The sequence below is a fragment of the Eretmochelys imbricata genome, chromosome 9 (genome assembly GCF_965152235.1).
Source record: "Eretmochelys imbricata isolate rEreImb1 chromosome 9, rEreImb1.hap1, whole genome shotgun sequence".
NCBI lineage: Eukaryota > Metazoa > Chordata > Testudines > Cheloniidae > Eretmochelys > Eretmochelys imbricata.
Genome location: NC_135580.1, coordinates 55,781,081 through 55,798,020, shown reverse-complemented (window position 1 = coordinate 55,798,020; position 16,940 = coordinate 55,781,081). Strand labels below are relative to the sequence as shown.

Below are 16,940 nucleotides of genomic sequence, written 5' to 3'. Positions count from 1 at the left end.
AATAGCTGCCCTGCATGATGCCCTGAAGGATCCTCCAGTCCAGGAGGTGTGCTGAGGGCATGGCTGGGACATTGCTAAACCCAGCCATTCCCAGCTGCTGGGGGGACACTATAGCCAGGACCCAAGAGAGGCTGGCCTGTGAGGCTGCTTGGACACAGGCTGGGGGCTAACCAGCCCCAGCAGTCCAAGGATCAAGGGCACACATTGGGCTCAGCACAGGCACGGGGTGAATCCCCCTGTGGGCCTGATTCTCCTCTGACTAACAACTACATGGATGGGAAATCGGCCTGTGGAAACAAGTGGTCCTCACTATGAACTCACACTGCTTTCACTCCACTGCAGCACTACACAGTCCCTCGCAATGCACAGCACTGGGGGTGGGATGGGAGCCAGGCCTTGCTGTAGCTGCATTGCAAGGCACATAGAAACGTGTCAGGAAGGCAGGGAGGGGAGTTGCACACCATGGGAGCGCAGGAGCTGGGCAGAGGAAGGCAGGGATTTGAAACCTGCTGGCCCACGTGTATTCCGTGCCCCTCTGTGTCTGACGTACGGAGGATGCCAGTCCGTCACAGTCCCAGTTCTGGAGCAGCTCTCCTGTTTAGCTCTGGAGGTCTCTGGTTCAGGCCCTGGCCAAGGTGGTGGCTGTCACTTGGGCCTTCTGCAGTGCACCCTAGCTGTAAAGCAAAACACTGGTCCCTTGAGCAGCATGGGCACTGTCTGTCACCAGTGCTGACCTGGCTTAGGGAGGAGGCAGCCGCCCTTTGGCATCACCCACTGGCTTACAGAGCCTTGTCCTGCAAACCAGCACGCTCCTCCCCATGGTCCTTATGCTCTGGGCTCCGTGGGACCAGCTGACAGTGAGTGCGTTACACTTGGGTGTTAGCTGGTTGGAGCATGAGTGTAAGAGGTAAAGCAGCATGGTCTGCAACCAGCCTGGCACACATGGGCACGCAGACCGAGCATCACTGATGGCATTTTTCCCCTCCTGGTCCCCCCACAGAACACAGTCACCAGTATCACCGGAGAGCTGCACACCTTCCAGGCTCAGTTTGAAGACGCGGTGGCTGCCCATCAGAGAGAGGCCAAGAGCTTGAATGAGCACATAAAGGAGCTGGCAAGAGAGAGGGACTCTGCAGGGAGGGAGGTATGTATGGTTGTTCTGGGTCATCTGTGCACCAGGGGTTAACTCTCTGCTTGCCAAGAGTCTGAGCAAGCCCGTCTGACAGAGGAGACAAGTCCGGCCTCACCTGCACAGGTCTTTGCCCTGAGTCCAGCCATCAGTGCAAGTATTGCCCACAGGGGAGTGTGTTACAGGCCCCATGCCATGCCCATCCACAGAGGAGAGGAGTCTTCGCAGCAGCAGCTCTAGCCATGAAGTGTTGGCTCTTTAGCTCAAGCTGTAGCAGCTCGTGCTTTTAGCTCTGGGGGTCCTGGGGTCAGTCCCTGGTGATGGCAGTCACACAACACCAGCAGCATTCATAACTGACCCAAAACACATTGTAGCTGTGCGCTGTCATCCCATGCAAGTGCCTCAGAGCCTTCCTGCTGGGTACGCTGCTTGGGGAGCAGCTGTGAGCTTCCCACAACCATCGCTTCTATACCAGCCACGGCAGATGGCACAAGCTGGCTCAAACCCTGGGGGAGTAAGGGCCAGGTGGGAGCCCTAGCCCAGTGCTGTCTGTGATCTGGGCTCTGCTCCCTGGCTAACAGCTCTGGTGAGTCAGCATCAGAGCAAGAGAATGGCCCACCACAAAAGGAAGGGGGGGGGTGGGGGGGCAGAAAATTAAAGAACATGAAAGAGGAGAGAGAGCAATTTAACATGACAGGCTGTTTATTTTGGCAACAATGAGCTCCTTTCAACAGATTTCAAAGTCCGACCCTGGAAGGGACCACACAGGCAAGCAGGAGAAGGGAATTCAGAGCACAGGGAGGCAGAGGGATCTGAGGAAGGAGGGGGCCGCACTGGCATACAATAAGGTCTGAGGAACTGTGGCACAGAAAGAGGGACCCAGGAGCTAGTCCCAGTTTAAAAAAGGGGTGCAAAACCCAGAGATAAAGGCGGATGAGGGAGGGGGGCTGAGGGAGCGGGAGAGATTGGCAGGGAGTGGGAGAAAGACAGTTAAAGGGCTTATATAACAAGCTGAGGACAGAGAAATCCTATTAGGCACCAGCTAGGGCCCACTTATTGCCATGGGAACCATAACATTTTCACAGCCTTTTAACTTGAGGAAGTGTCTCAGGCCAGTTCTGCAGCCATACCTTCCCTATGCAGGCGTGCACACGTACACACACATGCATGCACACACTCGGTCTCTCCTCCCCATGCTTCCCTCTGCTCTGTCCTTCCATCCAGGACTCAGCTGGAGATTTGGCTCCCTGAGCATGGATTTCAAAAGAGGCTTTTAATAAAATTTCTAGTAAAGAAATAATTATGATAATCATATTAAGAGCATCAGCTGTCACATTCCTGCAAATGGGGAAGGTTGTCTTTGCAGAGAAGGAGCTGAGGTTGTTTTCTTTTCATGGTTTTGTTCTTTTTCTCAATCCCAGCCCCCTCCCCTCTATCCTGGGAAATGAAAACAGTGTGTTTTATGATGGATCGCCCGTTTCTTTGGTCACTGACCTTCTGGGTGAATTTCTGCTGAGCTTGGTGGAAAATGCTAGGCACATTTGTGGATCCCATATGTGGGTTGGGGGATGGGAGGGGGAGCTCACCCTAATCCTCCTCAGAAACAGAACAATAACAACACGGAGCGGGACGGAGTGATCCGGGCCAACAGGGAGGATCTGGACAGTGTTAGGGTTTTACAGATCGAAGGAGGAGGAAGGAACGAAAGAAACTGGTGACTTCAAGTTTCTGCGGAAATTTCTATCCCACCCCCTCACCCCAGCCCCCACCTCAAAGGTCACCGGGGAAGAACTGGAGCAGCAGGATAAACTCAAGGCAGCTTTTTAAAGGGACAGAATCAAAGGGCTCAACACTGAGAGATTTCCCAGCTGCCTCCCCACCCCTCCCATCCCGCACCAGCAACCCTGTGCTAAGGAGGGAAACAGCTGACTTATCTCCAGGAATGCTACACAACCTTCACTCCCCTCCTTTTGACATCAAGAGTGGGAATGTGATTAGGCCCTGGCTGGGCTACTGAATAAGACAGTGACCTGGGAGTCAGGAGACTGGGGTCCATCCCACCTTGGACACTGACCTTGGGCAAATCACATCACATCCCTGGCCTCCATTTCCCCTCCTGTCCTGTGCCCATTTAGCCACAGAGCTCTCTGGGGTAGGGCCAGTCTCTCCCAGTGTGTGGGTGCAGCACCTGGATATAATCTCTGCTGGTACCTCCACGGGCTACTGTGTTGTAAACAGCCATAAGTTATAACATTCATTTACTGGCATCATTTGCTTTGAATCTGTATAGGCTTCTCCTCCCTTGAGTGCCCTCCATGTCTCCTTGCCATGTCTCTGTGGCAGCTGTGCTGGCATGTGAAGGAAGGTGTGGAATCAGCCCCACTGTCGCTGATCCTGGAGTGACCAGAGAGGTGCAGCTGAAGCAGAGCCAGCCTTCATGCTCTGTGGGAGCGTATCTCTCTCTAGGCCCTTTTTCTCAGGGATTCCCCGGCTGTGATCCCCTACAGGTACCCCGCTGTGCCAGACTGTTCCCAGGAAGGCTAACGGCATATTGGGCTGCATTAGTAGGAGCATTGCCAACAGATCAAGGGAAGTGATTATTCCCTTCTATTGGGCACTGGTGAGGCCACATCTGGAGTACTGTGTCCAGTTTTGGGCCCCCCACTACAGAAAGGATGTGGACAAATTGGAGAGAGTTCAGTGGAGAGCAACAAAAATGATTATGGGGCTGGGGCACATGACTTCTTCTTTGAGTGCTTGTTCATGTCGATTCCAATCAGGGGTGTGCACATGCACAGTAGCCGGAAGATTTTTCCCCTAGCAGTATCCATCGGGTCAGTCTGGGTGTCCCCTGGAGTTGCACCTTCATGGCGCTCAATATAGAGCCCTGTCAACCTGCCACCCACACAGGTCTTTCTTACCACCAGTGATGGTTAGCTGGAACTTTCCTGTGCTCGTCTCAACAAGCACATTTAGCAGTTTCTCACGTTGTTCTCTATTAATTTTCCATTGTTTGTTAATAGTTAGTAGTTCATTAGTGTTCAATAAGTTTCCTCTTGGGGGTGGGGAATCCCCTCCTACGCTCTCCCAGCACTGGGGTCTCCGGGCTTCAAACCCTGCAAAGCCTACGGCAAGTGTATGCCCAGAAGTGATCCTCACACCTCATGTCTAAAGTGTTTAGGCAAGGGCCATCAGAAGGATCATTGTGCCATTTTTAAGACTTTTCAGCCCAGGACTTTAAAAGATAGAGAGCAGTGCCTGAAGGTCCTGTTTATGGAAACAGCACTCTGCCCCCAGTCTGACCCTGGGTTGACAGACCCTGCGCCGAATACATCATCCTCGGTGCGGAGCGCTCCAGCACTGTCAGCACGAGCACCGGTGCCGGGTAAGGATAAGGACTCACGGCACAGTTCTGGCTCCACTTGCAGCACGCGTGCCGCATGCAGGTACCGTTTGCAATTGCCGGTGCCGCAAAAGACGAGGACAGAGAGAGGTCACTCTCCCCCAGCTAGGCCTAAGGAGCCTGCTGCTGTGAGACCCAAGTCAGGCTACACTAGTGCTGCTCCACCGGTGACGGACATGCCAACTCCTGCCCGCGTGGAAGGGCAGTTGAGTCCGGACCCTCCTCGCTTGCCAAGGCCGAGCCGGGAGCTGCACCTCCCTTCGACACCGGAGGTGTTTGAGGTGGCCCAAGAACTGCTTCACCTCATAGCACTGTTCTTTCCTCCCAGATGGGCTCCTTCAAGGGGAAAGCCCACTATGATAGCCTGCTGATCTCCGACCCAGGCACCCAGCACCAGAGCACACCCAGCAGCCACGTCGATCCCCAAGCCCTTGGCGCGAAAGCTTGGTGCCTAGAAGTGCCACTCCCCTGTGGTCATCATTTTCAAACACCTCGGAGTCCTATCGGTTCCGGAGGAGTAGAACCAGATGGTCCACGTCAACTCGGGACTGGCACCTTTACCCAGCACCATGGCCCGTCCAATGGCAGCCCCTGGCACCATGGACATGTTGGACTCCCTGGGCTTTTCATGAAAGCCAAGGTTGCAGCCAAGGGTCTAATTCCAGGGTGATGTCACTGGCTTTGGCCTCATTTGTATCCCCGTCATTTGTATCCCTGTTGCAGCCAAGGGTCTAATTCCAGGATGATGTCACTGGCTTTGGCACCAGCAGGATTGGGGGTAGGCTTATTACCACCCTTTGCTACCATCTCAATGCCTCTGGTGCAGCCAGGCCCTGGGGTCCCGGTGGCACCAGCACTGGCAGGGACTCTGGCACCAATGGCAATTCTGGCATCAGCAGAAATTCTGACGTCGAGGATGATATGGACGCTGATGGCACTTTTGGCACTGAGGGGCACAACACCATCTGGGTCGGCACTGGCCCAAAAAACCCAGGTGCCACGGGACCCCTTGGGTGTGGAAGGAAGGGAGCAGCCACCCCTCGTGGGGTCTTTTCCTCGTCCTCTCCAGATGAGGCATTGACGGGCACGATGACAGCCCCAGCCTTGGAGGACAATGGGGTTCTGCAGCAATTTTGTAGAGGGTTTCCCAGGGCCTGGGCATTTAGGCGGAGGAGGTAGTGGAGGATGCAGATCCAGTGGTGGATCTTCTCGCTCCGGACCTGCATGGATTGCCCTGCCCCTCATTAAAGACCATCTCTGACACCACAAAAACTCTGTGGCAGACCCCAGCCTCGTTGCTCCCTACGGCTAAGTGCAACGAAAGATGCTACTTTGTGCCATCCAAGTGTCCCAAGCATTTATACACGCATCACACACCTGACTCTCTTGTGGTCAATGCTGCCAACCAACACAAGTGTCAGGACTTCCAGGGACCCTCCCCAAAGAATAGGGAGGCAAAAAGGCTTGACCTTTATGGGAGAAAGTTCTACTCCACTGGAGGCTTACAGCTCCGCATTTCAGATCAGCGGGCCATTGTCAGTAGGTACTGCTTCAACACATCCGGGGCAATGGCTAAATTTGCACAGCTGTTGCTGCAGGACTCCCATGCCGATTTTTCAGCTCTCGTGGAGGAAGAGAAGCTCATTTCCAGGACTTTGCTGCAAGCCGCACTGGCTCATGTCATGGCCACAGGCATAGCTATGAGGAGAGACTCCTGGCTCCAAATCCTGGGCTTGCCATATGAGGTCCAACAAACTATTCAGGACCTCCCCTTCAAGGGTTTGGCTCTATTTTCTGAAAAGATGGATAAAAGCTGCATAGCCTGAAGGATTCGAGAGTCACTCTCAAATCATTGGGCCTCCATTCACCCGCTACACTACATAAACATTTTAGGCCGCAACCTCCTCCATGGTTCTGTCAGCCGCAGAACCATCAGGACGGCTCACAGAGGAGGAATAGAAATGGCAGAAGGCGACCGCACTGTCCTCAGTCCAGGGCTCTGGCCAATCTAAACCACCCTCTGGATTGAAACAGGTCGAGGACGGTGCACCAGATCCTCAACTGTATCCACCCCGCCTTACCTTCTCATCCCAACTGTCCTCTTTCTACCATGCATGGTTCCATATCACCTTGGACCTTTGGGTGCTCCACACGGTACAGAGAGGATACTCCATCCAATTCTGTGCCCACCCACCCTTCCATCCACCTTCCCCGTCCTTCTTCAGGGACCCTTCTCACGAGCAGCTCCTTATCCAGCAGGTGCAGTCACTCCTATCTCAAGGGGCAATGGAGGAGGTTCCTCAGGAGCACAGGGGCGAGGGCTTTTACTCCCGGTATTTCCTTATACCAAAAGCCAAAGGCAGCCTCAGGCCCATCCTGGACCTGCGAGAACTCAACAAGTTTGTGAAGAAACTCGAGTTCCGTATGGTCTCTTTGGCCTCAATCATCCCATCACTAGGCCCAGCAGACTGATATGCTGCCCTTAACTTGAAGGACGCATATTTCCATATCACAGTCACTCAGCCCCACGGGAAGTACTTAAGATTTGTGGAATGGTACCACTACCAGTTTACAGTCCTTCCGTTTGGCCTGTCAGCAGCACCTAAAGTCTTCACCAAGTACATGGCAGTCATTGCCGCGTTCTTGCACAGTCACCAGGTACAGGTGTTTCCATTCCTCAATGACTAGCTGATGAAGGGCCACTTCAGGATGCAAGTGGAGGCTCAGGTCAGATTCATCAGAGCCACCTTTGACAACCTGGGTCTCCCTCTAAACGAAGCAAAATCGACTCTGTCCCCTGTCCAGACGATAGAGTTTATAGGAGCAGTATTGGAATCAACCCAAGCCAGGGCATACCTGGAAGAAGCAAGGTTTCAGGCCCTGACAGATATCCGACAGTTTCCCACCACCACAGCAAGAAACAGCATGGCTGCCTGTAGCTAGGTGGTGCAGCATGCCAGACTCAGCCTTCGACCTCTTCAGTCGTGGCTTGTGTCAGTGTATCACCAAGCCTGGGACAGCTTGGACAGGACTGTGACCCTGCCTCACCTGGTCATCGACTCCCTTATCTGGTGTCTTGACCCTCAGGAAGTGTGCTCAGGGGTCCCCTTCACCAGTCCGCAGCTGTCTCTCTCGCTAGTGATGGATGCATCAGACTTGGGTGGGGAGCTCATCTGGGAGACAGCAGGACTCAGGGTCTCTGGTCTCAGGCAGATCTGGCTCTCCACATCAAAGTCAGAGAGCTGAGAGTGGTGCGCCTAGCATGCCAGACCTTCTGTGCACACTTAACGGGACATTGTGTATCAGTTATGATGGACAATACAACAGCAATGTTCTATACCAACAAACAGGGGGGGGTGCATGCTCCCTGTGGCAGAAAGCCATGCTGTGGAACTACTGTGTGAAACATACAATACACCTGCAAGTGTCGTACCTCCTCAGGGTACAGAACGAGCTGGAGGACCACCTCAGCAGGTCATTTCACACCCAGGAGTGGTCCCTTCACACCGACGTCGCATTCTCAATCTTCCTGAGGTGGGGCTTTCCCCAGATAGACCTATTCACCACGCAACACAATAGGAAGTGCCATCAGTTCTGCTCCTTCCAGAATCAAAGCCCCGGCTCCAGAGTGGACGCATTCCTCCTTCCATGGGGAGGCCATCTCCTTTACGCCCATACCACTCATTCACAAGGTACTCCTCAAGATCCGGAGGGAACGAGCTCAGGTCATATTGATAGCACCAGCCTGGCCCCATCAGCAGTGGTACACATCTCTCCTAGATGTGTCTGTGGAAGTCCCAATCACCCTTCCACTCTTCCTGGACCTTCTGACACAAGATCATGGTTGTCTTCAACATCCAAACCTCTAGTCGCTTGACCTCACGGCATGGAAGCTCCATGGTTGAACCCGATGGAGCTTTCCTGTTCAGACCAGGTTAGACAAGTCGTCCTTGGTAGCAGGAAACCCTCTACAAGAGCCACCTACCTTGCCAAATGGAAGAGATTTTCAATCTGGTCTGTGTAGTGCCATTCATCCCTGACGCCAGCTTCAGTGTTGCTCATTCTGGACTACTTGCTCCATCTGAAGCAGCAGGGGCTTTCATTCTCTTCAATAAGGGTGCACTTAGATGCCATATCGGCCTGCCATCTGAGTGCAGGGGGCTAACCCTATGGTCAGATGATTTTTAAAAGGACTCGACAGACTGTACCCTCAAGTCCGTCAGCCTGTCCCCACCTGGGACCTCAACCTGGTCCTCTCTAGGCTCATGGGACTACCATTTGAACCATTGGTGACATGCTCCCTGCTCTACCTCTCTTACAAGGTGGTGTTCCTGGTAGCAATAACCTCAGCTAGGAGGGTGTCTGAGCTCAGGGCCCTAACATCAGAGCCTCCCTATAACATGTTCTATAAGGACAAGGTTCAGCTCAGGCCTCATCCTGCTTTCCTCCCAAAGGTTGTGTCGCAGTTTCACATTAACCAGTACGTCTTTCTCCCGGTATTCTACCCTAAGCCTCATTCCAGCGGTAGGGAACAGAGACTGCACTCTCTGGATGTCTGCAGGGTGCTAGCCTTCAACATGGAGAGGACAAAGCCATTCAGAAAGTCGGTCCAGTTATTTGTGGCAGTGGCAGACAGAAAGAAAGGTCAGCCGGTATCGTCACAATGCATCTCATCATGGATAGTGTCCTGTATTCGTGAGCGCTACAACCTGGCTGTGGTTCCTGCACCTCCAGTCACTGTGCACTCCACCAGGGTGCAGGCTTCATCAACAGTGTTCCTGGCTCAGGTTCCCCCTCAGGAAATCTGCAGAGCAGCGACATGATCCTCCATCCATACTTTCACCACGCACTATGCAATTACAACAAGCAGTGCTCCAATCAGTGGAAGACTCCGACACTACGACCTAAACTTGGGCTTGTGAGTCACCTGATTGAAATCGACATGAACAAGCACTCAAAGAAGAAAAAATGGTTACTCACCTTCTCGTAACTGTTGTTCTTCAAGGCTCTATATTGAGTGCCATGAAGGCGCGACTCCAGGGGGCGCCCAGGTTGACCGACAAATGCTGCTAGGGGAAAAAATCTGGCTACCGTGAACATGCGCCCACACATACCTGATTGGAATGAACATGAACAACACATCTCAAAGAACAACAGTTATGAGAAGGTGAGTAACCGTTTTTTATGAGGAAAGGATGAGGGAACTGAGCTTATTTAGTCTGCAGAAGAGAAGAATGAGGGGGGATTTGACAGCAGCCTTCAACTACCTGAAGGGGGATTCCAGAGAGGATGGAGCTAGGCTGTTCTCAGTGGTGGCAGATGACAGAACAAGGAACAATGGTCTCAGGAACAAAGGTCTAGGTTGGATATTAGGAAAAAACTATTTCACTAGAAGGGTGGTGAAGCACTGGAATGGGTTACCTAGGGAGGTGGTGGAAACTCCATCCTTAGAGGTTTTTAAGGCCTGGCTTGACAAAGCCCTGGCTGGGGTGATTTATTTGGGGTGGGTCCTGCTTTGAGCAGGGGGTTGGGCTAGATGACCTCCTGAGGTCTCTTCCAACCCTAATCTTCTATGAGTCTATGACTGCAGCGCTCACAGGCTGGGCTGGCAGCACATTGCACTGTACAAGGACTTCATATTCCTCCTTCGCATGCTGGACTGTGAAACAAGCCAGCTTCTCAAGGTGTCGTGTGCCTCCTGCCAGGGTGGAGTGCCCAGTCTCCTCACAACTGTAATGAGGAGCCGAGCCCCCTTTGCATAGGGCATCATGCTGGCTTAGCAGCTGCCACCTTCTCCTGGGAGGATGGACTGGCATTCACCCATCCTAGATGACAAGCAGCAGACACCTGCTCTGCTCCTCTAGTAGGGCAGAGATCCTGGGTGAGAGTGTACAGGGCTTGCATGTCTGTGTCTCTCCCTAAAAGGCAGAACAGTTAAGGACGCAGCTGCGGCTTGCAGAGAATGCCCGCGATGGGGCGCATAAGGACCTGATCGAGTTGCACCGCAGGTTGCAGGATGGTGAGGAGGCCCAAGAGCTCCAGTGCAAGGAGATGTTGGAAACCCGCAGGGCTTTGGGGGATGAGACCAGGGAGAAGGAAATAATGCAGAAATCCAATACTGAGCTGCGGGCCGCTATCAAGAAGACGGAGAGCGAAAGGATCAGGTAGGCTCTGTGCAGTGCCAGGTGGGCTGCACCCTGCAGCAGACATTACTTGGCACTGTGATAGCCTGCCAAGGTTCAGGCATGGCCAGGGACTGTTAGCTGGGTCCCAGATCCAAACCAGAGAGTGCGGAACAGTAACAAAGACCTACCAGCACGTCCACCCAAAGCCATTCCAGCTAAGCACTGGGCACTGTATTCAGGCCTGGGATGTACAAGTAGGGCTGGACCCTGCAGCCATTCCAGGCAGGCCCAAGGCAGCTCCTTCTCCCATAGCTCAGTCCAGAGCCAGTCCATCAATCCGTGTCTCTTTCCCGTCAGAACTGGGCCCAGAGGCCAGTCCAAGGGCTGCACTAGGGCTCCTTGGAATGGGCACAGTAGCATGGTCTGACCTCTTCTCTGCCGACTGTCCACTTCCAGCTGGGTTCTTTCCCTTCTATACCTGTCCCCAAACAGCCCAGAGCTCCCACTCACATCGTGACAACAGCTGGGTGACTGTGTGGGTGGTGCCCCCTGCATAGATGTCCGTTCACAGCCCTTCAGCATTCCCGGCCAGGAGTGACCATGCATGTCTGCTTCAGCTTGAAGAGAGGCCTAGAGGAGAAGGAGCAGAAAATCACCATGCTGGAGGAAGCCAAGGCTGCAGCTCAGAAAGAGGCAGGAGAGCTGAGGGCAAGCCTGCGGGAGGTGGAGAAGTCTCGGATGGAGGCCCGCCGGGAGCTGCAGGAACTGCGCAGACAGGTGAGTGCGGATGGCTCCTGAACACGTGCAAGCCAGGTCCCTTTGCTGTGTCCCAGCTCTATCAGCCTTCGCAGACACATTCTGCCCTAGCACCTCCCATCCTGGGAACTTCCTGACTGCGATGCCTCCTTGTAGGCTGCACATTTGGGCCACTGAATGGGTCCCATTCCCCTGTGGCAACCTGGAACAATGCCAGGGTGAGAGGGAGAGCTGGTAGCAGCCAGAGGTCCCCTGGGGCATGTCCAGAAATGCATCTCCCAGGGAGGTGAGGGGCATCTCCCTCCCAAATGGAGACCATGCCCTGAAAACCCGTTGGGTAGAAAACTGGAGGATTCAAAGCTCCCCAGCCTCAATCCCCCAGTGCAAGGAGCAGAATGGCCTGGTCTCATTCCCCATCCCACTGGCCACTGGAGCGGCTGACTGCAGAGGGGAGTGTGCTACACAGGCCTGCTCCCCGTGGGCTGCGCCAGCACCGGCCCAGGCCTGGCGGGCTGGGGAAAGGCGGCTGGAGAAGCCTGCTAGTGACCCAGAGTGAATCAGTGGGTCCCACACTGGTACTTTCCACCCTGTGGCACTTGGCCAGCTCCTCTGGGGAGGTGGAGGAACCAGACTAAGAAGGGACCATTTTGTCCATTCTCAAGCAGTCATTGCCGGGGGGAGCCAGTCCTGCCCCCGGTCAGGGCAGCAGCAGTGTCTTGCTGTGGCCAAGATGGGCCTGCCAGCATGGCCCATGTACCCCAGGCTGAGCCCAGGGGCAACCTGAAGAACCTCCCTTTGCAGGTGAAGACGCTGGGGGGAGAAAACAGCAAGAAGGGCAAAGAGGTGAGCGAGTTGCAGGCCTGTCTCCTGCAGCAGGAGCAGCGCGAGCAGCAGTGCCACAGGCAGTCCCTGGAGCTGAAGCAGAGGATCGCGGAGATGGAGGGCGGCCAGAAATGTGTTCGCAAAGAGGTGAACCGAGTAGGCACTGGAGCTGGCAGGCAGAGGCGGGCAGCGAGGGATGGAGGCAGAGGGAAAGGATGGTCTGGAGGGAAGGGTACTAGGCCATTGCTAGATTAGCCTAGCTAGGCCCACCAGGCTCCTGTGGGAGACCTCAAGGATTGTTCCCCTCCCCTCCTGTTCCTTCCCATCACCCTGAGGATGCAGCCCTGCAGCAGAGGGGAGAGCACTCCACTCCCTGGCACCTGCCTGTAAACACTGCCCTGGGGTTTCCAGAGAGTGACCCAGGGCTCTCTCTGCCAGTGGGGTGGAGAGCAGCAGCTCAGTCTGGGAGCCTGTGCACTGAACTATGGGCGCTCCCGTGCTGCAGAGAGGGCTGTCTTTGGGTCTGCGCTGGGAGGCTCCTGGCCGCTGCGCGTGTGTCGAGGCACTGCACTCCTCCTGTCCCTCCCAGCATGCTCTCTGGTGGACCATATGCAGACAGGGCCTGGCAGTTACTCTGCAGTGCACTCCCTTCTAGGTACTGAGCCTGCAGAGGAAGCTGGTGGAGGTGGAGTGGGAAGCCAGAGCCAGAGAAAAGGGGCTGGTCGACAGCCTGGGCGAGAGTCACAGCAAGGAGAAGAAGCTCCAGGATGAGCTCCACAACATGGAGCTGAAGCTGCAGCAGGCCGGCGGGGCCAGCAAAGGCCTCCAGCTGCGCCTCAGCACCACCGAGGGGCGCCTCCACGGCCTAGAGACAGATCTGGCCAAGATGGAGGCTGCCAAGAGGGAGGTGGAGTCGAAGCTGGGGATGCTGCACTCTGCCGTGCGCCGGACACTAGGGCTGGGCGGGCAGAGCCCCTCGCCGCAGAGACCCTGCTCCCCTAGCAAAGGTCAGCAGCCTTGGAGGGCTCAGCTGGGTTTGGGGGACAGACTGAGTGGGCCAGATCACAGAGTGCCGTGTGTGTGACTGCACTGGAGCACTGATTACACGTCACAAGAGCTGCATGACATTTCCCCAGTGCTCGAGGGTGAGGGCTGCTCTGGCAGGCCTGTGTGCAAGCCACAGCAGCCTTCCAGAGTGGGGGAAGATACATCACAGAGGGAAAGGTATTGCCATGGCAGCAGTCATTTTGAAGGGGAAGAGGGTGGCATTTGAAGGAAACTGAGTGTCAGGCAGCTATCCCTGCCCTGAAAGGGGAAAGCCACAGAGGGGACAGGGGTCTGCCTGGAAATCCAACCTAGCAGCAATTTCTGGAGGGGGTGGCTCTGAATCCGTGCATGGATTATCCCCAGGCTGGGCTGAGGAGAGAACCGCAGTTCTCTGGCTGTAGTGACACGCTTGTCTTGTACCAGATAATCCATATTGCCCCCTGCCATTATCACATGGGGATGGTCTAGGCCTGCCTGACGGTCCCTCTCCTAACACACCCACCTGGCATTCAGGCTTTGAGCTCTTCTCTGCCACCACAGGAACTGACGGGCAACGGACTCCAGCCTCCTGCACTGGCTCTCCAGAGAGGAGCCGTTCCTGCTCCCCCTTTGGTTGGGCTTCCCCTCTCCAAGGGGAGCACAGTGCCAGCGAGCCTGACCTGGATGGAGTCCGAGAAGCCTTGAGAGACTTCCTGCAGGAGTTGCGAGACACTCAGAGAGAGAGGGTAAGAGCATCTCCTTTCTGCTCCCATGGTGTCCCCTTGCCCCTCCACAAACTCCCCACTCTCTGCTCGCACCCAGGCCATTCTCAGCGTCATGATCACTGGCAACACTGACAGAGATTTGCCCCCACATTGGATTGCTGAATTAACTGAAACAAATGTACAAGGACTTTAAAGTCCTGTCTCTTTCAGTTAGAATGAGCGCAGAAACGAGGCCTTGGTACTGTCCAGGACTGCATGCAAGCATTACCCTTATTCATTTAATCTCTCAATGTAGCTTCCAATCTGCGCCTTGTCCGCCAAGCTCTAACCAGCACAGTCACTCCCAGCACTGCAGCATGGGACACAGCCCTCGGCAGGGCTGGCCTTATCATGAGGCGACCTGAGGTGGCCACCTCAGGTGCCAGATTATGTGGGGGGGGGAGGTGGGCACCGCTAGGACCCAGAGAGTAGAAAATTGTGTCTGCTGCTGGTGCATATGTATTCTCTCTGCTCTAGATGCACAGAGATGGTGGAGTGCTGTGCTGGAGGAAGGAGGGTACAAGAGACATAACAGGCAGGCAGGAGAAAAGGTGAAAGGGAATAACAGAAAGCAGCAGGAGCTGCAGGGAGAAGGAGGAGGAGGAGCCTCTTATGTACCTCTCTAGCACCCCTAGGAGCCTGGACTGATTAACACCAGCTTCTCAGGGAGTTTCCTGTTTCTTGCTGCTTCTCTGAACCAACTTGAGGAGAACAGGCAGTCAACTGAAGTAGTAGGAGCCAGTTTGGCCCTTAAGACGCTGATATCTTCCCTCACTCAGGCTCTGCTACCAGCCTGCTTATTTGTCCCCTTCAATTGAGTGTTGAGAGCTATAGCTGGCACAGAACAGCAGTCATGAGTGAAAGAAGAAAATGCCCATCTGGGGCAGCATTCAGAAAAAGAAAGCAAGCAAAGGAAGCTTTTCTATCTAAGCAGGAAGGAGCTCTCCTGAGATACATAGACACAAATGTTCACGGTGAGCCTTCTGGCCCCAGTGAGGATGTGAGTGGTGAGGAGATGCCTGATCTTCCAGTTAGTCAGAGTGCAGGTGACCTGGAAGCTACTGCAGCATCCATATCTCCATCTCAAATGGATGTAACCATGCACATTCCTGAAGAAAAGTGTAGATCAGAGAAGAGTGTGGTGGAGGCACAAGGAACAGCTGCTGCTGAGTTTAGTTCCTTAAGTCTAGATGATGCAGGACTGTGGACCCACTTGAGCAGTAGCCTGAGGGACTTCCTTGTACTGCCTGGGCCACAGCAAGTGGAAAACTTCATGTTCCCCAAAGACAATGAAAATAGACGTTTCCATCCAACACATTACTGCCGTGAAATCCCCAATGGTGACAAAGTGGAGAAGCCATGGCTTATGTACTCAAAAACCCAGAATTCCGCATACTGTTTTTGTTGCAAAATCTTCCAGTCTAATGTTCTAGCCACATTGGGTTCTACAGGAACAAAGGACTGGAAAAATCTGGCAACAAATCAGCAGAGAGCATTCCATAGGTGGAAAGAGCTTGAGATTAGACTAAGGTTAAAGGCCACCGCAGATGATCAGCATCAAGAGAAGATTGCATCAGAGTCTCTTTACTGGCAAAATGTTCTGAAAAGGCTTATTGCCATTGTGAGAATGCTTGCTACCCAAAACCTAGCACTGCGTGGCACTTCAGATCAGCCAAACAATGGAAACTTCCTTAAAATTGTGGAGCTGATGTCTGAGTTTGATGCTGTACTCCAGGAGCATCTAAGAAGAGTCTGTGATGGTGCCCCCCATAAGGCTTTATGGAAATATGCTTATATATATATATGACATAATTGGAATATGTTTTATGCTACTGTCATAAATATAAAGGGAAGGGTAAACCCCTTTAAAATCCCTCCTGGCCAGAGGAAAAATCCTCTTAGCTGTAAAGCGTTAAGAAGCTAAAGGTAACCTCGCTGGCACCTGACCAAAATGACCAATGAGGAGACAAGATACTTTCAAAAGCTGGGAGGAGGGAGAAAAACAAAGGGTCTGTGTCTGTCTGTATGCTGCTTTTGCCGGGAACAGAACAGGAATGGAGTCTTAGAACTTTTAGTAAGTAATCTAGCTAGGTATGTGTTAGATTATGATTTCTTTAAATGGCTGAGAAAAGAGCTGTGCTGAATAGAATGACTGTTCCTGTCTGTGTGTCTTTTTTGTAACTTAAGGTTTTGCCTAGAGGAATTCTCTATGTTTTGAATCTAATTACCCTGTAAAGTATCTACCATTCTGATTTTACAGAGGTGATTCCTTTACTTGTATTAAAAGTCTTCTTGAAAGAAAACTGAATGCTTTTTCATTGTTCTAAGATCCAAGGGTTTGGGTCTGTGGTCACCTATGCAAATTGGTGAGAATTTTTACCAAACCTTCCCCAAGAAGTGGTGCACAAGGGTTGGGAGGATTTGGGGGGGAAAGACGTGTCCAAACCACGTTTCCCAGTAAACCCAGATAAAGTTTGGTGGTGGCAGTGGAAATCCAAGGGTAAAATAATTTTGTACCTCTGGGAAGTTTTAACCTAAGCTGGTAAAAGTAAGCTTAGGAGGTTTTCATGCAGGTCCCCACATCTATACCCTAGAGTTCAGAGTGGAGAAGGAACCTTGACAGCTACATATGCCATGTAACATATCTCTATGAAGGTTATGATCTACTGAATCTATTCATCCTATTTGTATGCAAGTATCATTTTTGTATTGGAAGTTATGAATATTGCCTGTGTACTGGCTTGATTTCTAAGCAGCCTTAATAGAGCATTTGGTCAGCTTCTTGAGAGAGGGATGTGCAAATTAGGTGTCCAGTCAAGAAGCACTTAGCGAACAATGGATCTTGTAAGGCTCCAATCCACATAAGAAGTCTACCTGAGGATGTTCAAGGAAGCATGTGAACCATGCCTGCTAAG

General features: G+C 53.2%; 1 protein-coding gene across 1 annotated transcript in view; it reads left to right on the top strand.

Moving 5' to 3' along the window:
- The window catches only part of CROCC2 (ciliary rootlet coiled-coil, rootletin family member 2), a 183,974-nt gene that overhangs the window by 101,901 nt on the left and 65,133 nt on the right, over positions 1–16,940 (top strand). The window contains exons 20-25 of the mRNA XM_077825540.1: positions 1,001–1,144; positions 10,458–10,696; positions 11,275–11,434; positions 12,215–12,391; positions 12,891–13,242; positions 13,916–14,007. Coding sequence (XP_077681666.1) covers positions 1,001–1,144; positions 10,458–10,696; positions 11,275–11,434; positions 12,215–12,391; positions 12,891–13,242; positions 13,916–14,007 — 1,164 coding nt within the window. The remainder of the gene's footprint in view (positions 1–1,000; positions 1,145–10,457; positions 10,697–11,274; positions 11,435–12,214; positions 12,392–12,890; positions 13,243–13,915; positions 14,008–16,940) is intronic.